The sequence below is a fragment of the Dissoconium aciculare genome (assembly GCF_010015565.1).
Source record: "Dissoconium aciculare CBS 342.82 unplaced genomic scaffold K489scaffold_7, whole genome shotgun sequence".
Taxonomy (NCBI): domain Eukaryota; kingdom Fungi; phylum Ascomycota; class Dothideomycetes; order Mycosphaerellales; family Dissoconiaceae; genus Dissoconium; species Dissoconium aciculare.
Genome location: NW_022984957.1, coordinates 943019 through 967375, shown reverse-complemented (window position 1 = coordinate 967375; position 24357 = coordinate 943019). Strand labels below are relative to the sequence as shown.

General features: G+C 53.7%; 9 protein-coding genes across 9 annotated transcripts; 3 read left to right on the top strand and 6 right to left on the bottom strand.

Annotated features, from left to right (window-relative positions):
* Positions 1-732: 732 nt before the first annotated feature.
* Positions 733-2646, top strand: K489DRAFT_320490 (FabD/lysophospholipase-like protein; the record flags this gene model as incomplete). The annotated part of the gene is made up of 3 exons (XM_033601458.1): positions 733-1156; positions 1220-2300; positions 2337-2646. The coding sequence occupies 3 exons, from the start codon at positions 733-735 to the stop codon at positions 2644-2646; spliced, it is 1815 nt and encodes a 604-aa protein (XP_033459289.1).
* Positions 2647-3624: 978 nt separating this feature from the next.
* K489DRAFT_389163 (DUF1900-domain-containing protein) lies at positions 3625-5637 on the bottom strand (the record flags this gene model as incomplete). The annotated part of the gene is made up of 3 exons (XM_033606479.1): positions 3625-4996; positions 5119-5497; positions 5604-5637. 3 exons carry the CDS (start codon positions 5635-5637, stop codon positions 3625-3627), a joined length of 1785 nt encoding a protein of 594 aa, XP_033459288.1.
* Positions 5638-6186: 549 nt separating this feature from the next.
* K489DRAFT_380998 (squalene monooxygenase Erg1) lies at positions 6187-7982 on the bottom strand. Its single transcript, XM_033605007.1, has one exon. It carries the CDS (start codon positions 7860-7862, stop codon positions 6384-6386), a length of 1479 nt encoding a protein of 492 aa, XP_033459287.1. The 5' UTR covers positions 7863-7982; the 3' UTR covers positions 6187-6383.
* Positions 7983-8445: 463 nt separating this feature from the next.
* K489DRAFT_236954 (uncharacterized protein) lies at positions 8446-9808 on the bottom strand. The gene is made up of 4 exons (XM_033599854.1): positions 9515-9808; positions 9283-9441; positions 9138-9226; positions 8446-9079 (listed from the first exon to the last, which is right to left on the bottom strand). The coding sequence occupies exons 1-4, from the start codon at positions 9671-9673 to the stop codon at positions 8542-8544; spliced, it is 945 nt and encodes a 314-aa protein (XP_033459286.1). The 5' UTR covers positions 9674-9808; the 3' UTR covers positions 8446-8541.
* Positions 9809-11129: 1321 nt separating this feature from the next.
* On the top strand, positions 11130-14900 carry K489DRAFT_339788 (uncharacterized protein). The gene is made up of 3 exons (XM_033602251.1): positions 11130-12478; positions 12635-13743; positions 13859-14900. The coding sequence occupies exons 1-3, from the start codon at positions 11487-11489 to the stop codon at positions 14698-14700; spliced, it is 2943 nt and encodes a 980-aa protein (XP_033459285.1). The 5' UTR covers positions 11130-11486; the 3' UTR covers positions 14701-14900.
* Positions 14901-15556: 656 nt separating this feature from the next.
* Positions 15557-16638, bottom strand: K489DRAFT_410577 (uncharacterized protein; the record flags this gene model as incomplete). Its single annotated transcript, XM_033607719.1, has 2 exons — positions 15557-16402; positions 16477-16638. 2 exons carry the CDS (start codon positions 16636-16638, stop codon positions 15557-15559), a joined length of 1008 nt encoding a protein of 335 aa, XP_033459284.1.
* A 943-nt stretch (positions 16639-17581) lies between these two features.
* Positions 17582-18358, top strand: K489DRAFT_321137 (uncharacterized protein; the record flags this gene model as incomplete). The annotated part of the gene is made up of 1 exon (XM_033601515.1): positions 17582-18358. A coding segment is annotated over one exon (777 nt), but the record flags the coding sequence as incomplete, so codon positions are not given.
* A 208-nt stretch (positions 18359-18566) lies between these two features.
* Positions 18567-19588, bottom strand: K489DRAFT_236881 (uncharacterized protein). The gene is made up of 3 exons (XM_033599853.1): positions 19264-19588; positions 18919-19185; positions 18567-18869 (listed from the first exon to the last, which is right to left on the bottom strand). The coding sequence occupies exons 1-3, from the start codon at positions 19412-19414 to the stop codon at positions 18760-18762; spliced, it is 528 nt and encodes a 175-aa protein (XP_033459282.1). The 5' UTR covers positions 19415-19588; the 3' UTR covers positions 18567-18759.
* A 1910-nt stretch (positions 19589-21498) lies between these two features.
* On the bottom strand, positions 21499-23676 carry K489DRAFT_380991 (MFS general substrate transporter). Its single transcript, XM_033605006.1, has 2 exons — positions 22445-23676; positions 21499-22385 (listed from the first exon to the last, which is right to left on the bottom strand). The coding sequence occupies exons 1-2, from the start codon at positions 23579-23581 to the stop codon at positions 21702-21704; spliced, it is 1821 nt and encodes a 606-aa protein (XP_033459281.1). The 5' UTR covers positions 23582-23676; the 3' UTR covers positions 21499-21701.
* Between the last annotated feature and the right edge of the window lie 681 nt (positions 23677-24357).

The window sequence follows — 24357 nt, the reverse complement described above, 5'->3', positions numbered from 1 at the left end:
CAGATGTCCCATATCGGGGCGCGCATCCATTCGTCCTACGCATGGACTGCCTCCAAGTAGAGCAAACCAAAGCTCAACCTCGTCGGCTCTGCACCCTCCGAAAGCCTCATCGGATCCACGATCCGCACCTCGACCAACGTCTGGCGCATGCGTATCCGCCTAGCGTCCGTGGCTGCGACCGGTCCTTCCTCTCACCACCATCCATCTCGTGGGCGTCGTTGGTGATCCGCCGCAGCTTCTAGCGTATGCTTCTTTTTTTTTCTCGTCGCGATGCTTACACCTTCCTTATGGTGGCTCGACCAGGGGGATGCTGGTCCGCAGCATGTCTGCTCCGGTAAGGACGGCCTCGCGAGCTCCTTGCTGGCCCGATAGTATCGTACCGCGACCATGACGCTGATGAGCTTTACTCGCCACCAACGCGCGACCAAACTGAAGCTTATTCTCAGGAGCATGCTGTGCACCGGTGAACGTATGAGATGCGCGGATGACGGCACTTCAACATAATCCTATATGATGGCTCATTCCTGCCTCGCTTCCATGGATCATTCTCCCCATTCAGACCACATTCCATCTCCTTGCAAGTCCCATTCACTCTAACCTTCTTATACCAGACCCCATTTTTCCTTGTCTTCTACCAGAAGTTGTGCGTATTCGAATAGCCTTGATTGACGCCTGATTTCCTTATCTCTCATTGTCTTTAGCGGAACAGAGGCCATCTCTGCATTCGACATCATGCTGCTCACCTCGCCAAAAGTTCTGCTCAACCTCTTACTCTCCTCTTCGTTTGTTCTCACCCCTGTCCTTGCGGGATCACATTCACCTTCCCCTCCATCAAGCGTAGCAGCAAATCCCTACGCACCGGAAGATGCCTACTGTGCGCCTAATATCATCCGCCCAGCCGAGGGTCTGAACCCCAGAGAAGCAAAATACATTGCGGGACGCAAGCAAAAAGCCGACGTCGCCCTGGCCGCTTGGCTCAGGAAACAGGGTAACTTCAAGACCGATGCTCTCCCCACCCTCGGCCTTGCCACGAGTGGAGGTGGTATGCGCGCGATGTTCATGGGCGCGGGACTCGTGAAGGCTTTTGACGATCGTGAAAGCACCGAGAGCACGGCAGGATTATATCAGGCTTTCACTTACCATGCTGGCTTGTCTGGTGGGTCTTCCTCTCGAGATTGCCCACAATGTTCTCCGGTGTCTAGACTGACATACTTCTCAGGCGGTTCATGGCTCGTGAGCTCGCTCGCCGGAAACAATTGGCCGACTGTTTCATCCCTGGCCACCTCGACCTGGGAACCTGGCTTTGTCAATTTTATTCTTCTCACCCCCAAGCTACTGGGAGATGGCGTCCGCTATGCTTATATCATCGCTGCCCTCGCAGCCAAGCAAGCTACAGGATTCGTGACAACTATCGTCGATCCGTACGGTCTCGGTATCCTCACTGCTCTCTTCCCGAAGAGCGTTGATGTAGGCTCGATCCGACTATCGGGACTCACGGAATTGAGCGCATTCAAGAACTTCGAAGCTCCCTTTCCAATCATCACCGCCCGCGGCGTAGACTACAGCGCGGCTCCGACCAATCAGTGCACTCCAAACGCGACCTCTTCTGACTGGGAATTCTCTCCATACGAATACGGCAGCTGGACTCCGGGATATGCCGGCTTCGCCAACACCGCCTATATGGGTAGTGACATGATCGCAGGCCGACCTGAAGTCGTCGGCAAGGACGCCAACGGCGGCTCTGCATTTCACCGCGCCTGGAAAGGATGTGCCTGCACCAAGGGCTATGACACCCTCTCTTACATCGTCGGGACATCGTCCAACGTCTTCAACGTCCTCTGTCAGACCATCGCCCCATCCAACTCCACCTCATCGGCCATCTGGAACGTCCTCAGTGCCATGGTCGCCACCACCCACGAGCCCACCCGCCAGGACATCTTCGGCCTCTTCCCCAACCCTTTCTACAAATCCTCCTCTCCCGCCCAAGCACTCGTTTCCGACAAGCGCACCCTGACCCTCACCGACGGCGGCCAAAGCGGCCGCAACATCCCCATCGGCCCTTTCGTCATGCCCGCAACTAGCCGAGGCCGTCCCGCCCGCCCCGTCGACGTCCTCGTCGTGACCGACGCCTCCGCCGACACCACCGACTTCTTCCCCAACAACAAAGCCCTCACATCCTCCCGTGCGGCGGCCCTCAGCGCCGGCGGCGTCGCCGCCTCCCGCTTCCCCGCCGTCCCGGACACGCCCACCTACCTCGCCCAAGGGCTGAACCGTCGCGCCTCGTTCTTCGGCTGTTCCGCGTCGGCCGCGGGCCGGGCCCAAAACACCACCACGAGCGCCAACTCGGACGGCATCGAGCCTCTCTTCATCGTCTACCTGCCTAACGCCCCTCTGACCTTCAACACCGGCCTCTCCGACTTCAAACTCGACTACTCGGCCGCCGAGACCGCCGGCTCCATCGAGAACGGCCGGGCGATCGCACTCCAACGCAGCGGCGACCTCCCCGGCGGCGTCAAGATCCCCGCCGAGGACACCGAACAATGGCCCTTTTGCCTGGCCTGCGGGATCGCCAGCCGGGGCGGCCATGCTGGAGATTTGCCGGAGGGATGTCAGAAGTGTTTGCAGAAGTACTGTTGGTTCGAGTAGACCATCGCCTTTGCTTTTCCTTTCCCGAGTGGGCTTGGTTTGCCCTTCCCTCGAAGATGATCACTTACGGCCCCCACCCCCCTGAATGTCTTTGATTTTGCCCCCCTTATATCTTTACGGGTCCAAGGGTCGTTTCTTACGACGCACGTGTACATGCTATGATTTTTCGCCATTTGTCGATAGATTTAGAAAGGGGACAACGGAATATACCTCTAGAAAGTTTGAAAATTGCTTTCCGCATTCAGCTTGTCTCTCCTCCTTTTCCTTCGTTTGTTCCTCTTCCTTTCCGTTCTATTCTCATCTCCCTACGCTCCATCTCTCGCTCCCTCTCGAAGCCTGCCTGCCTGCCACCTATCCCCAAGCCGGCGTAGAAAAACACCGAGGCGGAGAGAGAGAGAAAGAGAGAGAGAGTATCCGAAGCTGGCGATCCCCATAACGAGAAGTACAGCAATACCCATAAAAATAGGGCGTAGTAGTCTGGTGGCTAGAGCTCCCAGATCTGTCACACCTACCAAACCTTTCTTGGTCTTGGCGATTACGGACAAAAGTGGAATCCTAAATGGCCGTCAAATGGGTCGAACTGAACTACAAAGACATCATCTATTCTGCACGGGCATTTATATCATAGTCCGTTCGCCATGGGCCGCGCCTGGGAAGAGGTATCTGTAGTTTCTGGAATGTTTTGGTGAGGATGGAGAGCGGGCGAAGTCGAGCGGGAATCGGTTCCAGGAGGCGGGTAGGACGCGAAGGGACTTGACGACGACGACAACGACAACGAAAGCAGCAGCAGCAGCAGCGACTCAGAGACCCATGTCGACAATCGATGTTACTTTGAACTTTTCCCCTTTTCTACCTTTCCCGGGGTCTCCTCTTCCCCTCGGCACACAAGACCGTCATCATCAAAAGTCATCATGTCCACACACGACACATCCCCCCGCTGATTGTCACTCTTCTTCCGCGCCTTGGAGACCCGACTTTTTACTCTCCAACCTTGGCTTTCAAAGCCGCGACTTCCCTCGTCAACTCCTCAATCTGTTTGCCCTGGCCCTGCAGCAGACTTCGGATGTCGTGGAGGACGTCGCGGAGACCCCCTGCGGCGGCGCTGGCCGTAGGGGGGGATGCTTTGTCTTCTGAGGGAGTGGCGGCGGACTCGGCGTCGAGCTTCGATGTGTTGATGCTGGCGGCGGGGGTGACTTTCAGGGGGGAAGAGGACGGTGCTTCGCGTTCTTGTTGCGCGGGTTCGGGCTGTCGTGATTGCTGCGGCTGCCGTGTGGGAGCGTAGCGGTTGGCGCTGCTGGTTTGCCATTCTTCTGCGTCGTCGTCGTCTTTCTTGCTTGAGGTGGACCCCTCGGCGTCCTCGGATCGGTCGGCGAAGCGGTCGGCCGCGGCGGATATGGATTGCTTGTTGGAGTTCACGCTTGGAGTTTCCCGGACAGGTGCAGATCGAGGTTCCTCGGCGGGTGTGGGTCGTGCAGCTGGTTTGGCGGGCGACGGAGTGGGTTCAGATGGTGTTGAAGGTGAAGGGACGTCGGCCGCAGCGATGAGCGAGGGCTTCGCGTTTCCGTCGTAGACGTCTGCCATGGAGAGTTTCATGGGAACTGCAGTCTTGCCTTGGAACCATTCGGCGCTGGTCATGGCAGGCTTGGTGCTGATGGTTGGCGGGTAGATGTCCTCCTGGAAAGTTTCCGCGCGACGAGGGACAATGAACGAGATTGGCTCGACGTACAAGTCATCGACAGTCTTGAATGCTCGGACCACTTCGTTCTCATGGGTGTTGACGCCGCGTTTCGGCAAGAAGGCAACACCACGCTGCGCCTGCGCAGAACGGTACTCGGAGAGGTATTCGAATTTGTCATGTGCGTATTCGTAGTAGCGGATGTTGCCATCGCCTTTGCCGGCAAGGTAGAGCATCTGGCAGCCATCGTCCCAGAAGGGCATGACGACTCCGGAACCGGAATCCAGCGGAGTGAAACCGCCGAGCGGTTCTTGCGGTGCCCGGAAATCCCACAATCCAAGTTGTCTCTCGCTCATCTTGGAGAAGCCGGTAGTGACAACTCGATCGTGCTCACCAAGCCAAGCTACCCTGCTGTTTTTGGCGCCTCCGTGGCCTGGTCCTTCGTATGCCGGTCGTTCCTGGCGAACATCCCAGAAGCGGAGTTTCTTGTCCCGAGATGTCGTGACCAGGGTGCTACCATTGGCGCTCCACGCAAGCGAAGTAAAGATGTCATTTCCCTTGAGAGTAAGCTTTGGCTTGCCGTCTTCAAGGTCCCAGATCTTAATGGTGTAGTCTCCCGAGGATGATGCGAGGATGTTTTCAGCTGCAGGGTTGAAGAGCACGTGGCCCACCTTTCTGTTCCAAAAGTCAGTCGACCTTCTCTTCCTTTCTCCCAACGCACTCATCGTGAAATCCTTGTCCGTCTAGCAAGCGCTAGAGCTGCCTTTCCCAAATCACCAAAGGTTTTGAGCACGCACCTCGAATGTCCACTCAACTTTCCAATCGGCGCAACATCTTCAATCTCCTCCGCCTCTGTCCGGAGCGCGAAATCCTCCGGGACCTGCCACAGAAAGACCTTTCCATCATCGGACGCCGACGCTATCAGCGAATCATCGAACGGGCTCCAGTCTGTATCCAAGACGACCGCCGTGTGGCCGCGGAAGAGCGGCAGCTGATCAGGCAATTTCCCGCGCTCCTCGAGAGGGATGACGGCGAAAGCTCCACCACCGCCAGCCTCCCAGTTGACTGCGAGGTATTTCGGGTTTGCTTTGATCAGGTTGGTGTCCCAGGCGTTGCGCGACACGCGGAGGTTGTCGTAGCATTGCTCGCGTTTGCTGGTCTGGCCGAAGACATGTCCTTTTGGAAGCGGCGTAGGTTAGTATATTGCGAGTTGTAGACGGGAGAGTCTCAGGTTGGGATTCTTCGGCCGCATCGTGTTGAGGGCAGGAGGACGTGGACATACGATATTTCGACGCTCGCACAAACCGGCCTGCCATTGGAGATGAGGATCCCCTTGAAACAGGCGTGTGGATGTCAAAATTGAGCAGTGGTTTGCTTGTGGGGAGGGTAATCTGTGCAGTCGAGTAGAGCTCGGATGTTGTCGTGTTATCGTAGCAATGATCAATCCCGTGGTGGTGAAGCTGAAGACGTGGATTGTATGCGTGCACAGAACGATGATGGAGCTTCTTGTGTCCTGTGTGTAGGAGCCCGCGCCTGCCCGCCGTCGCCGAGTGGGTTTGTGTGTGGGGGGGAGACACTGGACGGACAAACCCGTTTGGTCTCCAGGGCCGCCAGCTTCTCCTACCATAGACAATTCTTCATCAAATTGGTTGCGCTTGGTGACGTCTCGCCCACACCCACGCGGCGTTAGAACAAGATAGCCGCCTGTTCTACCGCCCTTCGAACCGCCCTTCGAACTACCTTAGAATCTAATGAGTCGGCGAATTTACTACACTTCAAAACGCTCCTGTAAGGCTAGATATGAATCGAGTAGATAATGTTGGCCTCGAGAGGTAGCTTCCTTTACACTCGGCCGTCTGATGATAGTGAATTATGGTCATATTGTGACTTCATGATTAATCTATACGTAAGTTAAGTGATGGGATGATGTAGTGAAAGGCCAATCACCCAAAGAAACGCCTCCCTCCGAAGAAAAGCGAGCTCAAAATCTAGAGAACAAAAAGGTATCCGTATCCCGAAATGCATACATCCCACGAATCGTTCCCGCCATCGATAAAGCGACTCACGATCTCAACTCCGCGAAAATATATGGGAACAGCACCTGACACGCCTTGAAAAAAACACCCACGCTCCCCAGCGCCCTAACAGGCAACAAGACCGTCTTCCCGCGAACAATGTACAACCAAATCGACAGCAACGCGACCGCGAAGAAATGGTAGAAGAGCACAAACGGCTGTCGAATGATGCCGCCGAGTAATCCGACCGGGCCGTCGATGCAGTTACCCCCAAGTTTGAAGTACTCGAAGCAGCCCTGTTGCAGCGCCCTGAGTTGAGCGTCTTCCGCCGCGAAAAGGGCATAGAGCGCTTGCGCGAGGATATTGATCACAGCCGTGAGGTTCTTGCGGCGCCAATGGAAGGTACGCATAGCGGAGAGAACGGCGGCGTGGTCGTCGAGGGCGGGGATGACGGCTGGGTCGAAGAGTTCCGATAGGAGCACGGCGTCGTTGAAGGCGACGGTCATGCCGCCGCCAGTGAGCGGGTGGCGCATGTTGAGCGCGTCGCCGAGGAGGATCAGGCCGGGAGTTTTGTTGGTCGTGGCGGGGAGGAAGCTGTTGGGCATAGAGCGGAGGCGATCGCGGGCGATGGCGGCGGTGAAAGCGGGGCGGACGCGAGCGGGCAGCTTCGGGACGACGACGTTGGTGAGATGGTTTTTGACGCCGCCAGCGGCGAGTGAGGCGGAAGGGAGGTTCTCGGGGATGTCGATCAGTGCGCGGGTTTCGTGGGTGCCGATTTGGTAGAGGAGGATGGGGGCGCTGTCGGAGAGGAGGACGTGGCCATGGTTCGGCATGGGGAGGTCGGCGTCGATGAGCTCGAGGGCCCAGAATTTGGATTTCGAGATGGGCGCGTCGGTGCGGAAGGCTTTGCGGAATTTGCTGTTGTAGCCGTCGGCGATGATTGTCAGGCCGCCGAAATAGGCGTCCGGTTCTCCTTGTCGAATCGCTTCCACTCCCAGGATCTGATCTGTCCATTCGCAACGCACCAAATCCGTGGCCGTCGCCTCCACGACAGAGACATTTGGATTTGACAGGACCTTCTGCCGTAACCTCTGGATGAATCGTCCGTGATGAAACGACCGGCCCTCGGGTCGTCCTTTCTCTATCCCCTTTGCCTTCTCTCGTATCGACGAATCGCCCGCGACCTGTGGATATGAGATCTTGACCTCCTCCCCATAGTAAATCACATCATATCCAAAGACCTTGATTGCGTCGATCTCCTCCAGACAATCCCTCATACCCAACTTTTCCAATGCTTCCACGCCACCGGGTTGCAGCAGCTCTCCGACGATCCGGTCCGGCTGTTTCATCGACTTTTCTAGTAATATGACACTGCGGCCTTGATTGCCGAGAGCATATGCCATTGCGCATCCAAAGATGCCGGCACCGACGATTACGACGTCGGCGCTGTGATATTCGTCGCGCATTCGTTTCGCCTCATGACTCAAGGCCTCTCGAGGAGCGGCCGAAGCCGTTGAGGTCGTCATGGTCGTGAGCAGATTTTATCGTTCGGGCGTCTCTAATCTTCTTGGAAATATTGCAATATGCGAAAACGCTTTATGTTAATTGAGAGGAGTGAAGTAGGTTGGGTGTGTGATTTGCGGGTGTTGAATGCTAGAGATGAGCCGCTCATTAAGTCAGAAATGATACGATAATTGTCCGGTCGTTTCAGGGTCCAGTTGATGTGAAAGTCGCGTGAGATTTGGGGCTTGAGCTTAATTTGTGCATAGGGGATCTGAGATGCGAATCGGACCAGTCACAAGTCGCCCCTGTCTCGATCGGGCGCCCACTATGTCATCATTGAACAGGGCCGAGACTCCAGTCGGCCACAGCCAAATGTTTGCATTGTCACGGCATGCCCAGGTGACGATAGATAACGATTGACGTCTCATCTCGATGATATGTCAAAACAATACTGCACCAGACACAAGCTGCGGTCAGAGGGTATATAATGCTTCAATGGAGAGAAGTTGACCCTCCAGAGATGACAATCGCAGTTTAATCACGAAAACACGGTGCAACTGCAGATGATAGAGGTCTACATCGAAAGTCGGTGCTGGGTGAACGAAAACGACAACATTGCTATGTGGAACTTTTCCGTGCTCGTCACAGAAATGATGCACCACACCGCAACATGCCACATGCGTACAATATCCCACATGGGTGCTATAACTTCGCCTTGACAGCTCCACCAACATCGCCGCCAAAGCCCTGCGCGAACGTCGTGCCTCTGTCGCCGCCGATTGCCTGAACCACACTGTCAATCTGCTGCAACAACCAAATACTCCCCTCATCACTCGCCAGCCACTTGCCGCCCAGGATCTCGTCCTCTCGCGCTGCGGTTCCGTCCTCGAACGCTTTGCGCAATCCAAAAACGTGGCTGACGATCTGTGGACCGACGCCGGTTTGTGCACGAAGGCAGGCGATGGCGAGGACGGATGTGAGGACGCGGCCGATATTTGGAGGGGAAGGTTCTGTTGATGCTGATGTGGTGGAGGAAGAGGTGGTGGTGTTTCGATTGTCGTTGCTGTGTGGTGGGTCGGAAAAGAGTGCGCCGTATGCGCCTTCGATGATGAAGATGGGTAGGTCCGGGTGGGACTGAGCGAGTTTACGTGTGAGCTTGTCGGTGACGGGGTGGTAGATGCTGTCCCAAAGGGCGTTCCCGCGGGTTGTGGTTGGTTTAATTGTGGATGAAGATAGTTTTCTGTGTGGAGACCACAGTGTTAGATGCTGGACGAGTGCATTCAAGGACGGGTCCTCACCTTCGCGGTTGACGCTTTTGTAGGTCTTTTTGAACAGCATTGGGTAGACCATTGTAGAAAGCTCCGAGCATATTGATAGTCCGAGGAATCTAACAAGTTTCAGCTTCACATCGCCTCGTAGACTATGGATCATAACGAAACCTACACCATTGAGTCCGATACATTTCAACCCAGCCTCACGCATCAGCTCTGCGACCAACAAAGGGTGATTACGTGAATCGCCCGTCTGATGTTCGGGCATAGAAGCGAGACGATATAATTCCAGCAACGAGTCGGGCGAGTTCATAGTCATGGTCGCAGCAGTCTTCGATCGGACGGGGATATGATCAGCATCTCAGGCGATGGAGACCAAAGCTCATAGAATATCATCATCTTACCGACGCACACAGCCATGCAGGGAGCCCGACGTTCTTCTCTCGCGATGCATTGGCGATATTACTGTACACTGTGGCAATGTGTGTAGGTGCCGGGACGGTATTAGGTCGAGCATGAGCCGCGTTGATGAGAGCTTTCAGTGGCTCAGATAGCTTGGACATGATGAGAGCTTCAGACTACGCCACTGTTTCTCAATCTTCAAAATGTGTATGTATGCATTGCTTGGTTTCCTTTGGTCGTTATGCAGTCATGGAATGATAGATGGCCCTTTGAGTGTCGGCGCATGAGGAAATGGCCGGCTCGCAACGGCTTCTCCACATGAATTGTCGGGCTGGCAAATTCGGGATGAGCCGAGAGCCGGGGATAATATGTATAAGCGTGCCCAGATGCGAATGGTGGAGTTGGAAACTTGGTTGCCCATGGATCATCATTTATCGCCAACTATGGGAATACTTCAACACACATCGAGACAGCAGGATGTAGCTTGTCTCCGAGTACGCGTCGATCGTACATTCCCAGACACGCCTCGGCTGCCAAGATCCGTCCACAGCTGTGGATAGCCCTGGTGGTCTGCTTTGGGCACAGCATGGTGGATGCTGTCGCAATCTTCTTTCAGGCTGTCGGTTTTTGTTGTGCCGCAAAATTTGGGTAATTATTATCATATCAATCATCGTAGTTGAAGGACAGCTCCGCACGGTCCGATGGATGTGATGAGGAGACTAGCCAGCGTTGCTCATGTAATGCCATGTCCTTGACTATCACGGCCTACCTACCGTGGATGAGAGGTGTTGCCGCAAAGATGCATGGAGTGTACAGTAGTCAAATGTCGAAACTGATGATAATAGGAACGCGATTCCATGCCAGCAAGTAGGCGGTGCCTCATCGATGCAGCAATGGGCGGAACTGATCTGAGTGATTACCTAGACATGTATGTATACATAGCAACCAAACACTACTGTAGGTGTTCGGCGGTGATCTAAATTTGGTATGCTGCTATTACTTCTAGTGGACAAGGCTAGCCATCGGGGATGAGCGCCCGCATTTTCAACGCCACAAATTCTCCTCTCTCTCTCTCTCTCGCGCTCCTACTTTCTTATAATAACACATTTTTATTTGAAAATGTATAGGATCTCATTGCGAATCGACCCAGAATGCCACCAGGAGAACACGTGAAAATGTAACCTACACTCCCACAATGCAGTGCGTACCGCTTGGAGATTTCTCGATACTGGTCCATCAGCACATGATGAGTCCAACATGCCGTCGACGATGCGGCGGGTCTGCCAGCACACGCCTGCACGCATGGGGCGCAAAACCGTTGCAAGGCTGTGCCACACTGGTCGGTAGCCTTAGAGAGTAGACTTTTACCCAACGAAAGTACCATGTTGGTGTTCCGATGTTTCAAGTATTGATGCGCAGCAGCACACTTCTTATGCCCAAGGAGCAAGATGCTCGCGTGTCGTCGTGAGCTAAACTCCCCACCCAAGTCGTTGGCCTTGAGGCTACTTCTACGATCATCAGTCAAAGCCCAGGCCTACTAACCTTGGAGGTAATGTATGTGGGTACCTAGGTAGATGGATATAGATGGTCCTTTCCTCAAATCAACGCCACGGTCATTCCAGGTCCTGCTCTTGCTTGATTTCTCGTGCAATATTTTCAACTAACAGCTCACGTTTCACGAATACACTTGTTACAGTATTAGCATCCCGTGTGGGACGGTTGATACTGCCCGTGGCTGACTAGAAGGTTGCGGCCCGCCAATGTGCCTTCTGTTGGCGGCGGTGAATATTCAACTACAATAACTTCACTGTTGCTGTTCTTAACCTTCTGTTCAAGATCTTTGAATGCCTCAAACGACCGATCCCATCTCGAACTCGAACACTTTACAGGTCGTCTGCCTGGCCGAGCTATCGTCGACTCTTCGCTTTCCTTGTGACACATGTCATTTCTCACCAATCTCTACATAGCAAGATCATGGACTCCGACATGGAACATCGCAGCCTTCTTGCTGATGCTTCACCAGCCATGAGCGCCGATGGATCTCCGGCTCTTCTTGGCCAAGAGTCACCGCCGATACCTTCTGACAACGAACAACGACCTGCAAGCTGGCCGGGAGGTGACTCGCCTGCCATAGTCACGTCACCTATCCCTCCAATCGCACATTCGCTCAAGAGATCATCAACTTCATACCCTCGAAGATATACCCGAATCAATTCGCTACCATCCTCCACCGAATCATTGTCTCGAAGTGTCACCGAGCCCGAGGCTTCCTTCACAACTCCACAATCAGGCGAGTTGAGTGACGGTCTTGGCATAACCCTTCAAGCTGGATTGCGTCGATCACCAGCCAGACGAGCTTCGTCCCATGTGTCGCCGAGGATTCGTAACAGTCTGGAGGGTCAGGTTGTGGCAGAAACATCGTTGACACCATCCTCCAGCGTACTTTCCGGCAGGACAACCACCTTTGACGGGACCCAAGACACTGCCTATCACGGCTATTTCGGTCAGCAAAAGCCTATACGACCCACCGAGTCTCTCCGATCAGATCGCAATAGCCCGAACCGTGCCCCAACGATATACGAAGACGACGCTGAACAGGACGGTCAAGTAGACTTTGCTCCCTTTCGACCCAAAAACCACAGAACACGTCCAATCAAGAGGAATCTCGGAGGATGGCTTTCCGTCGTTGCATTCACTCTTTCCATCTTTTGTGCGGTCTTCTCGGGCATCTTTCTTGCCATCGCTCTGAATGGTCCATATTGGGGGCGTGCCGTCAGTAGCAATCAGGGAAAGCTTTCGCCGTCCGCTGCAGCCACGTTGACCTCCTTCTTCGCAAAAATGATAGAAATGTCCTTTGTGACCGTCATGGTCGCTTTTGTTGGTCAGATCTTGGCACGCCGATCGATCCGTCTTGAGGATGCCGAGGGCATCACTCTTTCCGAAATGACAATGCGAACATGGATCATGTAAGTGCCGCAACTCATCTTTCACACACGAATTAAGACAGGAGCCGGTCAAGTCGGACGGTCACACCGATGGCCAAGTGATCCTCATGCACTCCGGTGTCTGACCTGGTGCTTCGTTTCTACGATAACTAATACTAACGATATACATGGATTTAGGCAACCTGGGACCATCATCACTCAATGGGAATCAGTGAAATATGCTGGTCCGACACTTCTGGGCATTGTATGCCTCTTCACCGCAGTCCTTTCCATGCTGTACACCTCAGCAGCCACATCTCTTGTCCAACCTCAGCTCAGGCTCTCCACCTGGCAACATCAAGATATGGCGGGTGTGGTCAGATCACAATTCGCCAATCCAGAGTTCATCAAGCAATCGTGCGCGACGCCAATCACCGCGAACTACGACCCTAAATATGCTCACGATACCTGCGCTCAGATGGAACACGCTGCCATGGCGTATCATAATTACTATGGGTACATTAGTGCCTGGACGGACTTCAAGGCGAAGAATCAATCCGGTGACAAGCTTTCCAATCGCCCCAAAGGCTTCGCGCTACTCAACGACAATACGACCATCAGTGCGCCGTGGATTGAGCAACAAGAAGTAAAGACCTTCAACTCGACAGTACCACGATACATCAACAATGTGACAATGGCGATGCCGCACATCGGTGTCATCCAGGCTGCAATCGATCCCAAGAATGCGCTCATGCAACCAATCGAGGCAGATGGATCGATGTATCATATCAGAGCTGCAGTACCTTCTCCGTTTATCAACGTCCTTTGTGCAACACTGATCGAAGAAGACATGAAGCCGTTTCTGATCAATCACACGAACAAAGCTGATCCGTATGCGACAGGCTCTGCGGTCGCCGACGTCTTCGGATTCGGAGAGAAATACGGTACAATGCGCCTGGCTCCTGTATTCCCGAGGCTTCCGATAGACTACAACACTCTCGTCAACGATACCGTTGGTGTACCTACCTGGGGTCGTCCAACAATATTCGTCCTCGGAAAGAGTGGTCCCCAAGACACCGAGGGCAGGAACACTAGCCAATACTACTCCTTGTGTCAACTTCAAGTGGGTACGACGCCTCACTGCACAACCAACTACAATGCCAGTAGCACAGGTGCGACGATGGACGCCGATTGCAGCGACCCTGACAACCGATACGCCTTCAGCTCCAGTATGCAGGTCAATACTACGTCCGGAAATGCAACAATCAACAGAGATTGGGCAAATATTGCTGGCGAGTGGGCTCGAAGTGAGTATTCACCTCCTATATCTATTTTCCGACTGGATCGGGTTGTCCTTGTCATCTCCGTCAACTCACATGATGGTTCCCCCGTGCTGAAAATGCTGACCATTCGCCATTACAGGTCTATCGATGAACGATGGTCAATTCAACGGCAATTCGTCCAATGCTCGACTGTTGACCCAATTTATGGTAACACAGCCTCGTCTCAATCCCAAGCTACCATCGATGGCAGAGGCCATCGCGGTATTGGCGGGCTGCACTCTTTTACAATCTGTCGAAGGAACGCCATTCGATCAGAACTGGAATTTCAGTTCCCCTATAATTTCAGATCCCGCGGGCGTCCGACAACCATTCAATGCCACCGTCCGTGTTCTCCAATACGCAAGCGGAGGTGTCTGGGATCATCAAAAGGGATGGTTCTGCGTGCTACTGTTAGTCTTTGCAGCCAACCTCATGGCTTTGTGCTATTTCGTCAGCCACCGACACTGGTACACGGACGTCACCGAGCCCACGAATCTCTTCCTGCTCGCAATCAATAGTCCTCCGAGCCGGCATCTCGCTGAAGCAGTTGCCATGTCGACGGCCGAAGACCAAGAGGGGCCCTCTACATCCGCCAGAGCACACCACCTGCGTTCGTGGCGAACCGAAGCCCACTACCGCGTGCCCTGGAAAATCATCCCGACCGATCACACCAGTGGCGGTGAACACTCGGGCTGCAGCGGCTACATGTTGGAGAGTCAAGGCCCGCAGGGTTTCATGCCGCTCATACAGCAGCGGAAGACGGCGAAAAAAGCCAAGAAGCAGAGGAGCAACACCGAGATGAGGTTTTCGTCCTTGACCGGGTCGACGGCGTCGAATCGGCTGAGCAAGAGGGGCACTTTTGCCGGGTTCACGTGGGATCGGAGGAAGACCATGACCAGCCCGCCCTTGGGGTCGAATACTGATAAGCCGGGTGGAGCGTGAGATATGAGGGTGTGTGTTGGTGACTTGTATTTCCTTGTGTGTTTCGGTTGGATTTGGGCGATTCAGCGAGTATGTGTGTGGCGACAGCGCAGAGATAAAAGTACAACATTCATTTGTCTGAGACATTCTTTTCGGCGTAGCAAGTACCACATCAGTCATCAGAGTAAATGAGTGTCGAATGAGTCTCCGGAGCGCCCATCCTCCCCCTTCGCCCTCCTTCGTCTTCTTCTTCTTCTTCTTCTTCTTCTTCTTCTTCTTCTTCTTCTTCTTCTTCTTCTTCTTCTTCTTCTTCTTCTTCTTCTTCTTCTTTCTCTCCACTTCCGGCTCCTTCGTCCTTGTCCTCGCGAGAGGATTGATCGCTGCCTACACCAGAGCAGGGCGTCCGCTTTCGTGTGGGCGGTGCAACGGACCGTCGAGATAGTGCGGGTCTCACCATTTCCTAACGTTCCAGGAATGGAACTGAACAGGTGAAATCCGCTCGAAATGTCTGCCGAGGAGAAGTGATGTGGGCGGATCTCCCTTGCGTGTGCATGCGTGGAGGCATGGTAGCTCGAGGCGTTCTGGTTCTTCTCTCGAGTGAGGTATTTGACGAGATAACAAGCGCTTGTGTCGGATGGATATTCCTGCCATGGTCGATCAACATGGATGGCCGTCCGAGCGCAGCGCGTCAGCACCACGATTGGGTCGCAACAGGCGGGACCCCTCTCGCCTCCCGCAGCATTGGGCGCGATTCAGGGAAAACCCTCATCAAAAGTCGACAGGCAGACGGCATGGTTGTACATCGAGAGTTCACGTTGTACTCGAGGCCTCGGGATGGAGTGAAACCGGTGCTCCGGGTCCTTTCACTTCACTGTGCTCATTCCTCTCTCTCATCGGTCCTATTGCTCTCGTGGGTTTTCTTCCCATTGCGTGGTTCATCGTGTTCCAAAAGCGCCCGTAAATGGTCCCGAACCGCCTGTTCACACTGTTGCCCTTCGGAACGGAGCGTGCTCGCGCTCGCCGTCGGGGCGCCGAAGAGGAACCCACAGTCTTCGAGATGCGTGCGGTCAAACTCCAAAACATCCAGCACCGCATCCCTCCTGCCCTGCGCCGCCCCGAACTCCCTGAAGAACTGATAGCCGTCCCGATAGAGCTCCCGCGCGCTCTCGTGCGGATCGCGAGGTCGCATGAAGCGATGCCCGAGGAAGAGACTCCGAAGCTGGACACAGTCCGCGAGCAATTTCAACGCCGGCGCGATTCGCGTCCGACTCCCGGCGCCATGGGCGGCTTGGCCCAGGATCCTGATGGCGCGCATCCGAGCGCGGTTCGCGGCGCCCATCCGCGAGAGGCAGTAGTACGCGATGGCGTAGTTTTGGAAGGTGAAGGCTTGGCCGCCGTACAGTACGTCGGCGGCTTCCCGGTGGATGTGGGAGTTGATCGCGAGGAGCGCGGGGGCGAGCCGGTTCAGTCGGGGCTCGTGTTGGGCGTATTCGCGCTGCTGCGCTTCCCAGTCCTTGTAGAGAAATCTCCAAAATCCTCTCTCCGCTGTGGGAAGTTTCCGCGTCCCGGCGGGTTGGAAGGCTAAAGGGTCGGGTGCGATGAGGGAGTATTGGTAGATCTCGGAGCGGATCTCGGCGGGAAGGGACAGGAACGAATGGGTGTTACTTTCTTCGTCCGCGGGTCCTGGCGCTAGGGATGTCGCGTGTGTCTTTAATCCTGGTTTCTTCGATTCGTCATAGGTTAGCATCATGAACAGCTCACGCAGACTTTCAGGTGTGAGGAACGAGTCGTCCTTACTTTCTTGCGCAATCCATTGCGGGCCTCTTCACCATCATCGCTGTCGTCTTTGGGGTCCTGCCGCAGCTCAAAGCCATCCTTCTCTGATTTGGGGACCGAACTGCGAGTTCGATATCGCTTGACCGGCACAATCGGTCGTGGATGTCCTGAAAGTTCTCCCATTGTGTTTGATTCGGATGGGAAAATTGGCAAGGGAGGTGTGTGGCGGTGGAAGACAAGTCCAAGCAACAACTGAATGAAGTGACAAGATTGTGAACTCTTGCTTCAGAGATCATCCGAGATCGATGCGACTCGGCATGGTGGCAAACTTTCCTGCATGTCGACTCTGCCTACACACGGATGTAGCGGACAGAAGCGCAATATATGTAGGTGATAAAATAGTACTGTTCTGTCATCACATCGAAACCAACAGCCGCCATCGCCGCCTGTTCCCCCAAAGGCGCCTATAGGGTTGCACATGGACACCAAGCGCACCAATCAAGCGCGCTGCAGCCTAGCATGGCAGCCTAGGATCTAAACCGAATGCGGCAAAAGGATGTCGAGTCTCCAACGATAATCGCAACCCGAACAAGAAAGGCATTGGGTATATAATTGGGCATTCGAGATGGGAATTTATGGAACGACGAACAAGAGCCAAAAAGACAAAAACAAAACAAGAGAAGAATCGGGAGGAAAGAATTTTGCGGAATTGAAACGACAACATTGTCACCATCAACATCGTCATCATCATCATTATTAAACCCATTTCGACGATCACAAAGCATTTTCAGAACAAATCATGCAACAAGTCGCTCGTCATCAGCAAGGAATCGCTCTCCCAGCCAAACGCAAGCGCACCTGCGTCTCCTACGCCGTCGACGAATATTTCGAAGCGCGTCACATCGGAGACGACGAGGACGACAACGGCGGCGACGACGATGAAGGATATCAGAGCGAAGAATCGCCGTCAAAAAAGGTGAGAAGAAGAAGAAGAAGAAGAAGAAGGAAAAATTTCCATTTCGAATCTCCAGCCATTTCCATCATGATCGCTTCAACATGTCAAACACCGTGACTGACAAACATTGCGTCATGAAAGAAGAAACATCGATCGACGAGACTCTCGAGCGCCTCGTCGCCACCGAAGAAAACCAAGGCGAAAGCGCAAGGGGTCTTCCCGCTCCTCTCCCTGCCCGCCGAAATCCGCGAAGAGATTTACCACCACTGTCTTGCCGTGCCCGAGGGCCTCTCGCTCGTGTCGGCATGGCATCGACAACGTCGGACGATCAAACCGGGCTTCGTCGATCCGTCGCGCGAAGTCAACGATTGGCAGGAAGTCCAGCGTCTGCAGGAAGAGAGGAAGGGTCGACGTCCGAACAGCCCGCTCGCCCCGGCGCTGCTGGCGGTGAATAAGCAAGTCCGGCGAGAGGCGATGGGGTTCCTGTACGGGCAGCCGATGATCTTCCAACATTGCAGTGGCCTGTTTACTTTTCTGGCCAATATTGGGACCAAGAACCGGGCTTTGGTTCGGGACGTTACGATACGAGAGTGGTCGTATGGTCGTGGGACTTTCAAGGCTCATGTCGGCGCCGCGTTCACGCTGCTGGCCGACTGCACGAATCTTCGACGGCTTTTTATCGATTGCGACTTCTCGTGGGGCCGCACCACTCGTCAGATGGCCTCGGCGCTGTATAGAGACGGGCATTTCTTCTTCGAAGCCTTTGGAGATGCAAACGGCAAGAGGAGTGCCGCGGTTGATATCCTGAGATTTTCGCAACACACTCTCGAATACGTTCAAGATGCAACGTCGGCTGAGGAAGCTGAGAAGGAGATCCGCGGGGCGTTGAAGAAGAAGCTGATCAAAGCTGGGCCGCGGAGATATCGCAAGAGTGTGAGGCGGGATTAGGAGTTGTGCTTGCATTTGCTTGGCATGGCATCGTGTTTAAATCGCATATTGGGCCGATTTTTCTTTTGACTAAATATTACGAATCAAATGATGATGATGATAACTTCAAAACAGAATGAAGGCGACCATTAGGATCGTGAACAGAGGTCTTGTCCACCCTTTTGAAGCTTCGGAACCCTGAATGGTAGCCGTTACGACAACATTACCGTTGCGGCGGGACCTAGATGGAAAGGGTAGATTCCGTATCGTAAGCTGTGGACTCATGTCGCTCGTTTCCGAATCGGCATCTCCGTGATGATGCGGTGGTTGTCGCCTCTTCCCAGGAGTGATGGACTCTGAAGCTCCATTGGCGAGGCGAGTCATGCTTCTGGTATCGTTGAGTCCACCATAAGACTCGACCCTCATGATAGGGCGTGCAAGGATCTTAGGAAACGTGGTGATGGTAACGATCTCGTGCTGCTCGGTCGGAGGGTCCGTTTCGGAAATTGGGTTGGTCTCCAGAGCCTCTTCGACGGGCGCGTTGGAACATTTCTTGAGCATTGGGAACAGCTTTTCAACACGGGCAACGCTGGAAGGAATCTCTGGAGGTGGATCAATTTGATAAGTCTGCGATTCCTCTTCACCGGATGGACCCTGCTCAAAGGGTGGGCACTGGGCATAGTCTGGTTGGAGAAAGGTTGGGACGACATGATTGGGTTTTGAAATGCTGACAGTGAGCTCTCGAGGAATGACTTGATTGTGGTCGCGCGACGATGAAGCCGTGTCGATGTCGTTGTTAAGCGATTCTGGAACGCTCTGATCGATGCGCGAATCATCTGCGACGGTGCCTGTGATGATGTGTGAGCTTCAACAGGTCCATATCTGATGTATAGCTGTAAAACTGTGAAGCCTAGGAGAAAACTTACAAGTCGGGTTCCACAGCTGCTCTGGGATACCGAGCAAGTCGAGACAACCTAGCGCAAGCGGACAAACTCCCAAAGAGACGAGAGGTAACATCGCACTCGGAGCCATGTCCATCGACTCAGTGATTGTGATCATCTTCCATGAACCACTCATTCATCCAAGGGAAATGTTGAAGGGTCCTCATCTACGACATCGATGAGACGGTTCCGTTCTGACGAGTAAAGCAAGCGACGATTGTATATTTATCCCGAGATGGATGCCTCTTCTCAAGGAAGGAGGAAGAAATTGGAGTATTGTGAGTGTCGTGTTGCCGAAAATACACCACCTGGGCACCTTCCAATCTTGGAAATTTTGGAATGTTCGAGGTCCAGCCGGGCGAGTAGTGTCGTGATGAACGAAAATGCAATGAGCTGGAAAAGAGAAACCAGCGATGGGAATATAGCAGTCCGCAGACGATGAGTGGTAGTTCAGGCCCAGCCTTGATGAGCGAGAAGGTGAGAGATGATTAAAAGCAGGCAAGTTGGGGATGTACTGCTGTCGGTAACTAGAAGCAAGCTATCATTGAAGTCAAGGGACAGGATGATCAACGAAGGAGGGGAATACAAGGAAATTCAGGAAGGAATGTCTCAACGATCGACGAAGATGGAAAGCACGCAAAGGAAGGTGATGTCCATATCTGGGCGATAGCAGAGAAGAGAAGTGCAAAGAGCACAGAAACAGGAAATACAGTCAGAGTAGTGGAAAACGCAGGTGTTGTGTGTAAAGATTATTGGTGGTGGTGGTGGTGGTAGTGGAACTGTGGGAACCCTGGAACGAACGGGCATTTCCCGGTGTGGATTGATGAGGTGACACTCTTGTTCCCATCAACAGCACGGCTGTGTTCACTTATCATACATATTGCCGGCCATCAGATACACCTCCATGCATGCATCTCATCGGCATTCTAGGCTTATTAGGCTTATGATCCATGGAGGCTCGGGTGGGATGACTCTAATAACTCATCTGCTGTAGAGCCCGAGTGATCAGTCATCACCGAGATGATATGAGTGATGAGATACACCCGGAGATGCAGTATGGTGGTGGTGTTTGTGCGCCTGAAGCGCAAGTATCAGACAGACAGACAGACGGCAGCCGAGAGCGAGCCATGTAACATTCGGATAGAAGCTAGGATATGAAACTGTTTCTTCTACTGTAGCATTTCACAGGTGAAGCCGAATCTCACTGCATTCATTCCCAGGTTGATCATGAATTTGAAGGTGACGGTGGTGACACCCGCGGGCGGAACTACAGTTTGGGCGGACGGACGGGACGGCGGAAAGATGATAACAGATACGCAAGCAATCAAGCAAGCCAGCAAGATCGCGGGTGCCCAGGTGGGCATGGATGTCACCCGTGGACTGCATCATGGATTCGTTGAGGGCAGCAGGAAATTGCGTGCTGGGTAATATATCCACAGATACAACATATACTGTGAAGAGCCGGATGTGTGTGAGTATGTGCGTGAGTATGTGCGTGAGTATGTGTGTGCGTCTGTGTTCGTGTGTGTGTGTGTGTGCCAACTTTCCATGTTCTGATTGATGATGATGTTGGATGATGATGATGTTTCACTGCACGCCCATTTCTCTCTCCAAGCGGAGGACGCTGGAGCGCTTGGAAGGAAAGGCGCAGAAGGAGACAGAGCGTGGGGTAGCTGCCCCGGTGGAAGAAAACTGCCGCCCGTCCGCCCGCGTCCGCCCGCCCAACGATTCTGGTGCTTGCTGTAGCTCCAGGGCTGGCTTGCGCGCGTCTGCCACGAACGCATCTCCTTCTTGTTTTTCTTTTTGATGTATGACAACATGATTGAATCCTTCCTTTGCGGCGGTAGGGAAAACTTGGCACAGAACCTCTCACAAGGGATCGAGGAATGGCAGAAAGCAAGCTGTAGTCCTGGCTTTCTTCTATATCATTTCACCCTTCGATCGATATGTGTGTGTGTGTGTGTGTGTGTGTGTGTGTGTGAGAGAGAGAGAGAGAGAGAGGCAGACGGACGCGTGTTCGAGATCTGGTTTCGCCGACGATGGCGTCATGTTTCGAGAATCGCGCGCGTTTGCCCAAACCACCTGCAAGATCTCGCATGGTCTGAAAGAAACCTAGACATGGGATTTCTTTTTCTCTGTCCTTTTCTTTGGCGCGACTGGAAAGGAGGATCTCACATGCATAGTGACACAGACAAGACATGAGCGAAGTAAATTTGAAGTATTTCAATTACTCATTAATTTCGTGACAGATCGTTATCTCTAATGTCGTTGTCGGTGGAGGACAACATCCTCAACCCTCCACACACACGCTCTGCGCTAAAACCGCTCAGTAGAACTAAATGGTACAGAAGATAAAATCGTGAGACAAGCGGGTATCATAAGAGAAACAAGAGGGACATGCACACCCACGCCCACACAAAAGTCTAGACACGCGCGCGTTCCGACTCCTGCGAGGACGTCGACCTCGTCCCCTTCTCCCCGTCGCTGCTGTCCGTGACCTTCTTAGTGTTCTTCTTCACGCTCTTCCACTCCAGCGCCGCGGCGCCGAAACAGCTCAGGCACGCCAAGATGACGGCGACGAGGAAAACCTGCTGCAGAGCGCGGTTGTACGCGCCGAGGACCTCGTCGAAGGGCTCGCCGGTCGCGAGGCCGCGCAGGTTGGTGGCGCCGGTCGAGACGATCAGGCCGGGGGTGATGCCGGGGAGGTCGAGGTCGAGGATGCCCTGCACGAGGGAGTTGGTGAAGACGTTCTGGCCGACGCTGACGAAGATGGCGCCGCCGAACTGCTGCGTGAACATGACCAGGGAGACGCCCATAGCGACGTCCCTCTTCTTGAGCACCGTCTGGGCCGCGATGGAGCCCTGCTGCATGCCGACGCCGACGCCGAGCCCGACGAGGATCTGGTAGCCGATCCATTGGCCGGTGGTGGTGTCCAGGTTGAAGGTGTAGATCAGGCCGGCGCCGATGGGCATGATGACGGACGAGGCGATCATGAGAGGCGTGTAGTAGCCGATCTTCCCGACGAGGATGCCCGAGGCGATACTGCCCAGGACGAGGGATAGGACCATCGGGATGGAGTTGATGCCAGATTGGACGGCGGAGGTACCCTGAAAAGAGGATATGTCAGCTATGAGCACAGAATGGTCATCGTTGTGAGATAGCTTACCTTGATGGCTTGGAACCAGATCGAGATGTAGTATACCAACGCAAGCATGGTGCCCGCCAAGCACAAGGTGAACCACATGGCTCCGAGAACGCTGCGGTTCTTCATGATTCGGAGTGGTAGAGTGGCGTTGTCTCCCTTGTATACTTGCACAATCGTGAAGGCAACGAGCAAGACGGCGAACAGAGTGAACAGCAAAATGATGCGCCAGTCGTTGAATGCGTATGTCGATCCACCCCATTGCAGAGCGAGGAGCAGACAAATGATGCTCGGGAAGAGGAAAAATTCGCCGAGAAGGTCGAGCTGTCCCAGTTGCTCACGAATCGATAGACCTGCATTTGGTGGAGTCGTCGGCTTGAGAAGGAACATGATAGCAATGACAGAGGCAGCTCCGATGGGAAGGTTGATGTAGAAACACCATCTCCAGGAGACGTTGGTCGTGAAGGCTCCTCCGAGGAGAGGACCGATGACGGACGACAGCCCAAAGACAGCTCCGAAAAACCCTTGATAAGCAGGTCGCTTCTCCAAAGGCACAACGCTGACCATTAGAATGATAGCGCCGGCCATTATCCCGGCACTTCCTACGCCAGAGATCGCACGTCCAATGATGAAAGCGACAGACGTGGGCGCTGCGCCGCAAATCGCCGATCCGATCTCGAAGATAGCAATGCAGGTCAGGAAGACGTATTTCGGTGAGTAGAAGGTGAAGATCCTTCCGATGAGGAGTTGGAAGCAACATGATGTGAGCATGAAGCTGCTGGCGTACCAGCCAATGTCGCTGAGGCTGTGGAATTCATCTGTGATGGCGGGAATGGCGGTGGCGATGATCGTTCGGTCCAGGGAGACCAAGAAGACACTGAGAAGGATAGCAATCATCACCAAGAGAACCTGCTTGGGTCCAGGATACTCGGAGGGTGCTGATGATACAGTACGGCTGAGTTCGACTCTGGTACCAAAGTCACTCGCTGGCTCGGTCTCTTTCTCGACGATGATGGGCTCCTCGACCTCTTCGAGCTGCCGCCCGGGTGCATGCTCTCCCATGATCCCTGGCTTTGATGAGCTTGAAGTGGATGTGGATTCAGACATGGATCGAACAGGATGAGTGGTGTCAAGCACGTTGGCTTGTGGTTTGTCTGTCATGGTAGTAAGACTGCAGACTTGTCAATCGTTGAAGTTATCGCTCGACGATGTGTAGTGTAGATGTTGGTGAGTCGTTGATGAATGGGAAATCGTGGATTGAACGGGTAATATGTACATGTAGAGGCTATCTATATTATATATAATCTTCATATTATGATCTCGCTTGTGACGGTGATAGTCGCGATCGGAGCCCGGAACCGGAACCGTCTATTTTCGCATGAACATCCGCTTCTTTACGAAGAGGCGTCGTCTGGGTGGGAGGGAAGTAGAGATGTCAGCAGCAGGGGACAAAAGGGAACGGACATAAAACGGTGTCGATATCCCCGCCCCACCAATCACAGAGTCCGAAACGGTCGGCGACGGGCGTGAGGTTCAGCCGACTTGCTGACTGTTGGCCAGAAACAGACACCGAGTCATCGATTTGCTCATCGTCACCACCTAACGTCAAACACCAGAGCGCGGTCCACCCCACGGCGTGGTCCACGAATTACGTGTCTACCACCTTTAACACTGATTATCTCAACCAATACTTAATAGATTGCTTTGAGACTTAAATGTGTTATATAACAATACTATTCAATCTACTGTACAGTGTTTGAAGGTGTGAGCAAAGGAACCACACTTGCTACACCGACTAGCACGCTTTGGAGCCCTTGGCATCTGCTCCCTTATTTGTGCTTCAACCTCCTCTTGCTCAACTATCCCTTGGATCTGAGAGGCTGACAGGGCAGGATCTAATGTGATTGCTTTCCTCTTCCTGGATTTGCGTTCATGCA

Excerpts from the sequence above, each read along its gene's own strand:
- K489DRAFT_380998 (XM_033605007.1), bottom strand. The coding sequence starts at position 7,862 with ATGACGACCTCAACGGCTTCGGCCGCTCCTCGAGAGGCCTTGAGTCAT.
- K489DRAFT_236954 (XM_033599854.1), bottom strand. The coding sequence starts at position 9,673 with ATGTCCAAGCTATCTGAGCCACTGAAAGCTCTCATCAACGCGGCTCAT. Across the intron at positions 9,442-9,514 it reads CTGCATGGCTGTGTGCGTCG|ACTGCTGCGACCATGACTAT; the intron begins GTAAGATGATGA and ends GTCCGATCGAAG. Across the intron at positions 9,080-9,137 it reads CAAAAGCGTCAACCGCGAAG|AAAACTATCTTCATCCACAA; the intron begins GTGAGGACCCGT and ends GTCTCCACACAG.
- K489DRAFT_339788 (XM_033602251.1), top strand. The coding sequence starts at position 11,487 with ATGGACTCCGACATGGAACATCGCAGCCTTCTTGCTGATGCTTCACCA. Across the intron at positions 12,479-12,634 it reads ACAATGCGAACATGGATCAT|GCAACCTGGGACCATCATCA; the intron begins GTAAGTGCCGCA and ends ACATGGATTTAG. Across the intron at positions 13,744-13,858 it reads TGCTGGCGAGTGGGCTCGAA|GTCTATCGATGAACGATGGT; the intron begins GTGAGTATTCAC and ends TCGCCATTACAG.
- K489DRAFT_236881 (XM_033599853.1), bottom strand. The coding sequence starts at position 19,414 with ATGAGTGGTTCATGGAAGATGATCACAATCACTGAGTCGATGGACATG. Across the intron at positions 19,186-19,263 it reads GCAGCTGTGGAACCCGACTT|GCACCGTCGCAGATGATTCG; the intron begins GTAAGTTTTCTC and ends ACATCATCACAG. Across the intron at positions 18,870-18,918 it reads GATTCCTTCCAGCGTTGCCC|CGAAGAGGCTCTGGAGACCA; the intron begins GTGTTGAAAAGC and ends CAACGCGCCCGT.
- K489DRAFT_380991 (XM_033605006.1), bottom strand. The coding sequence starts at position 23,581 with ATGACAGACAAACCACAAGCCAACGTGCTTGACACCACTCATCCTGTT. Across the intron at positions 22,386-22,444 it reads TCTGGTTCCAAGCCATCAAG|GGTACCTCCGCCGTCCAATC; the intron begins GTAAGCTATCTC and ends TCCTCTTTTCAG.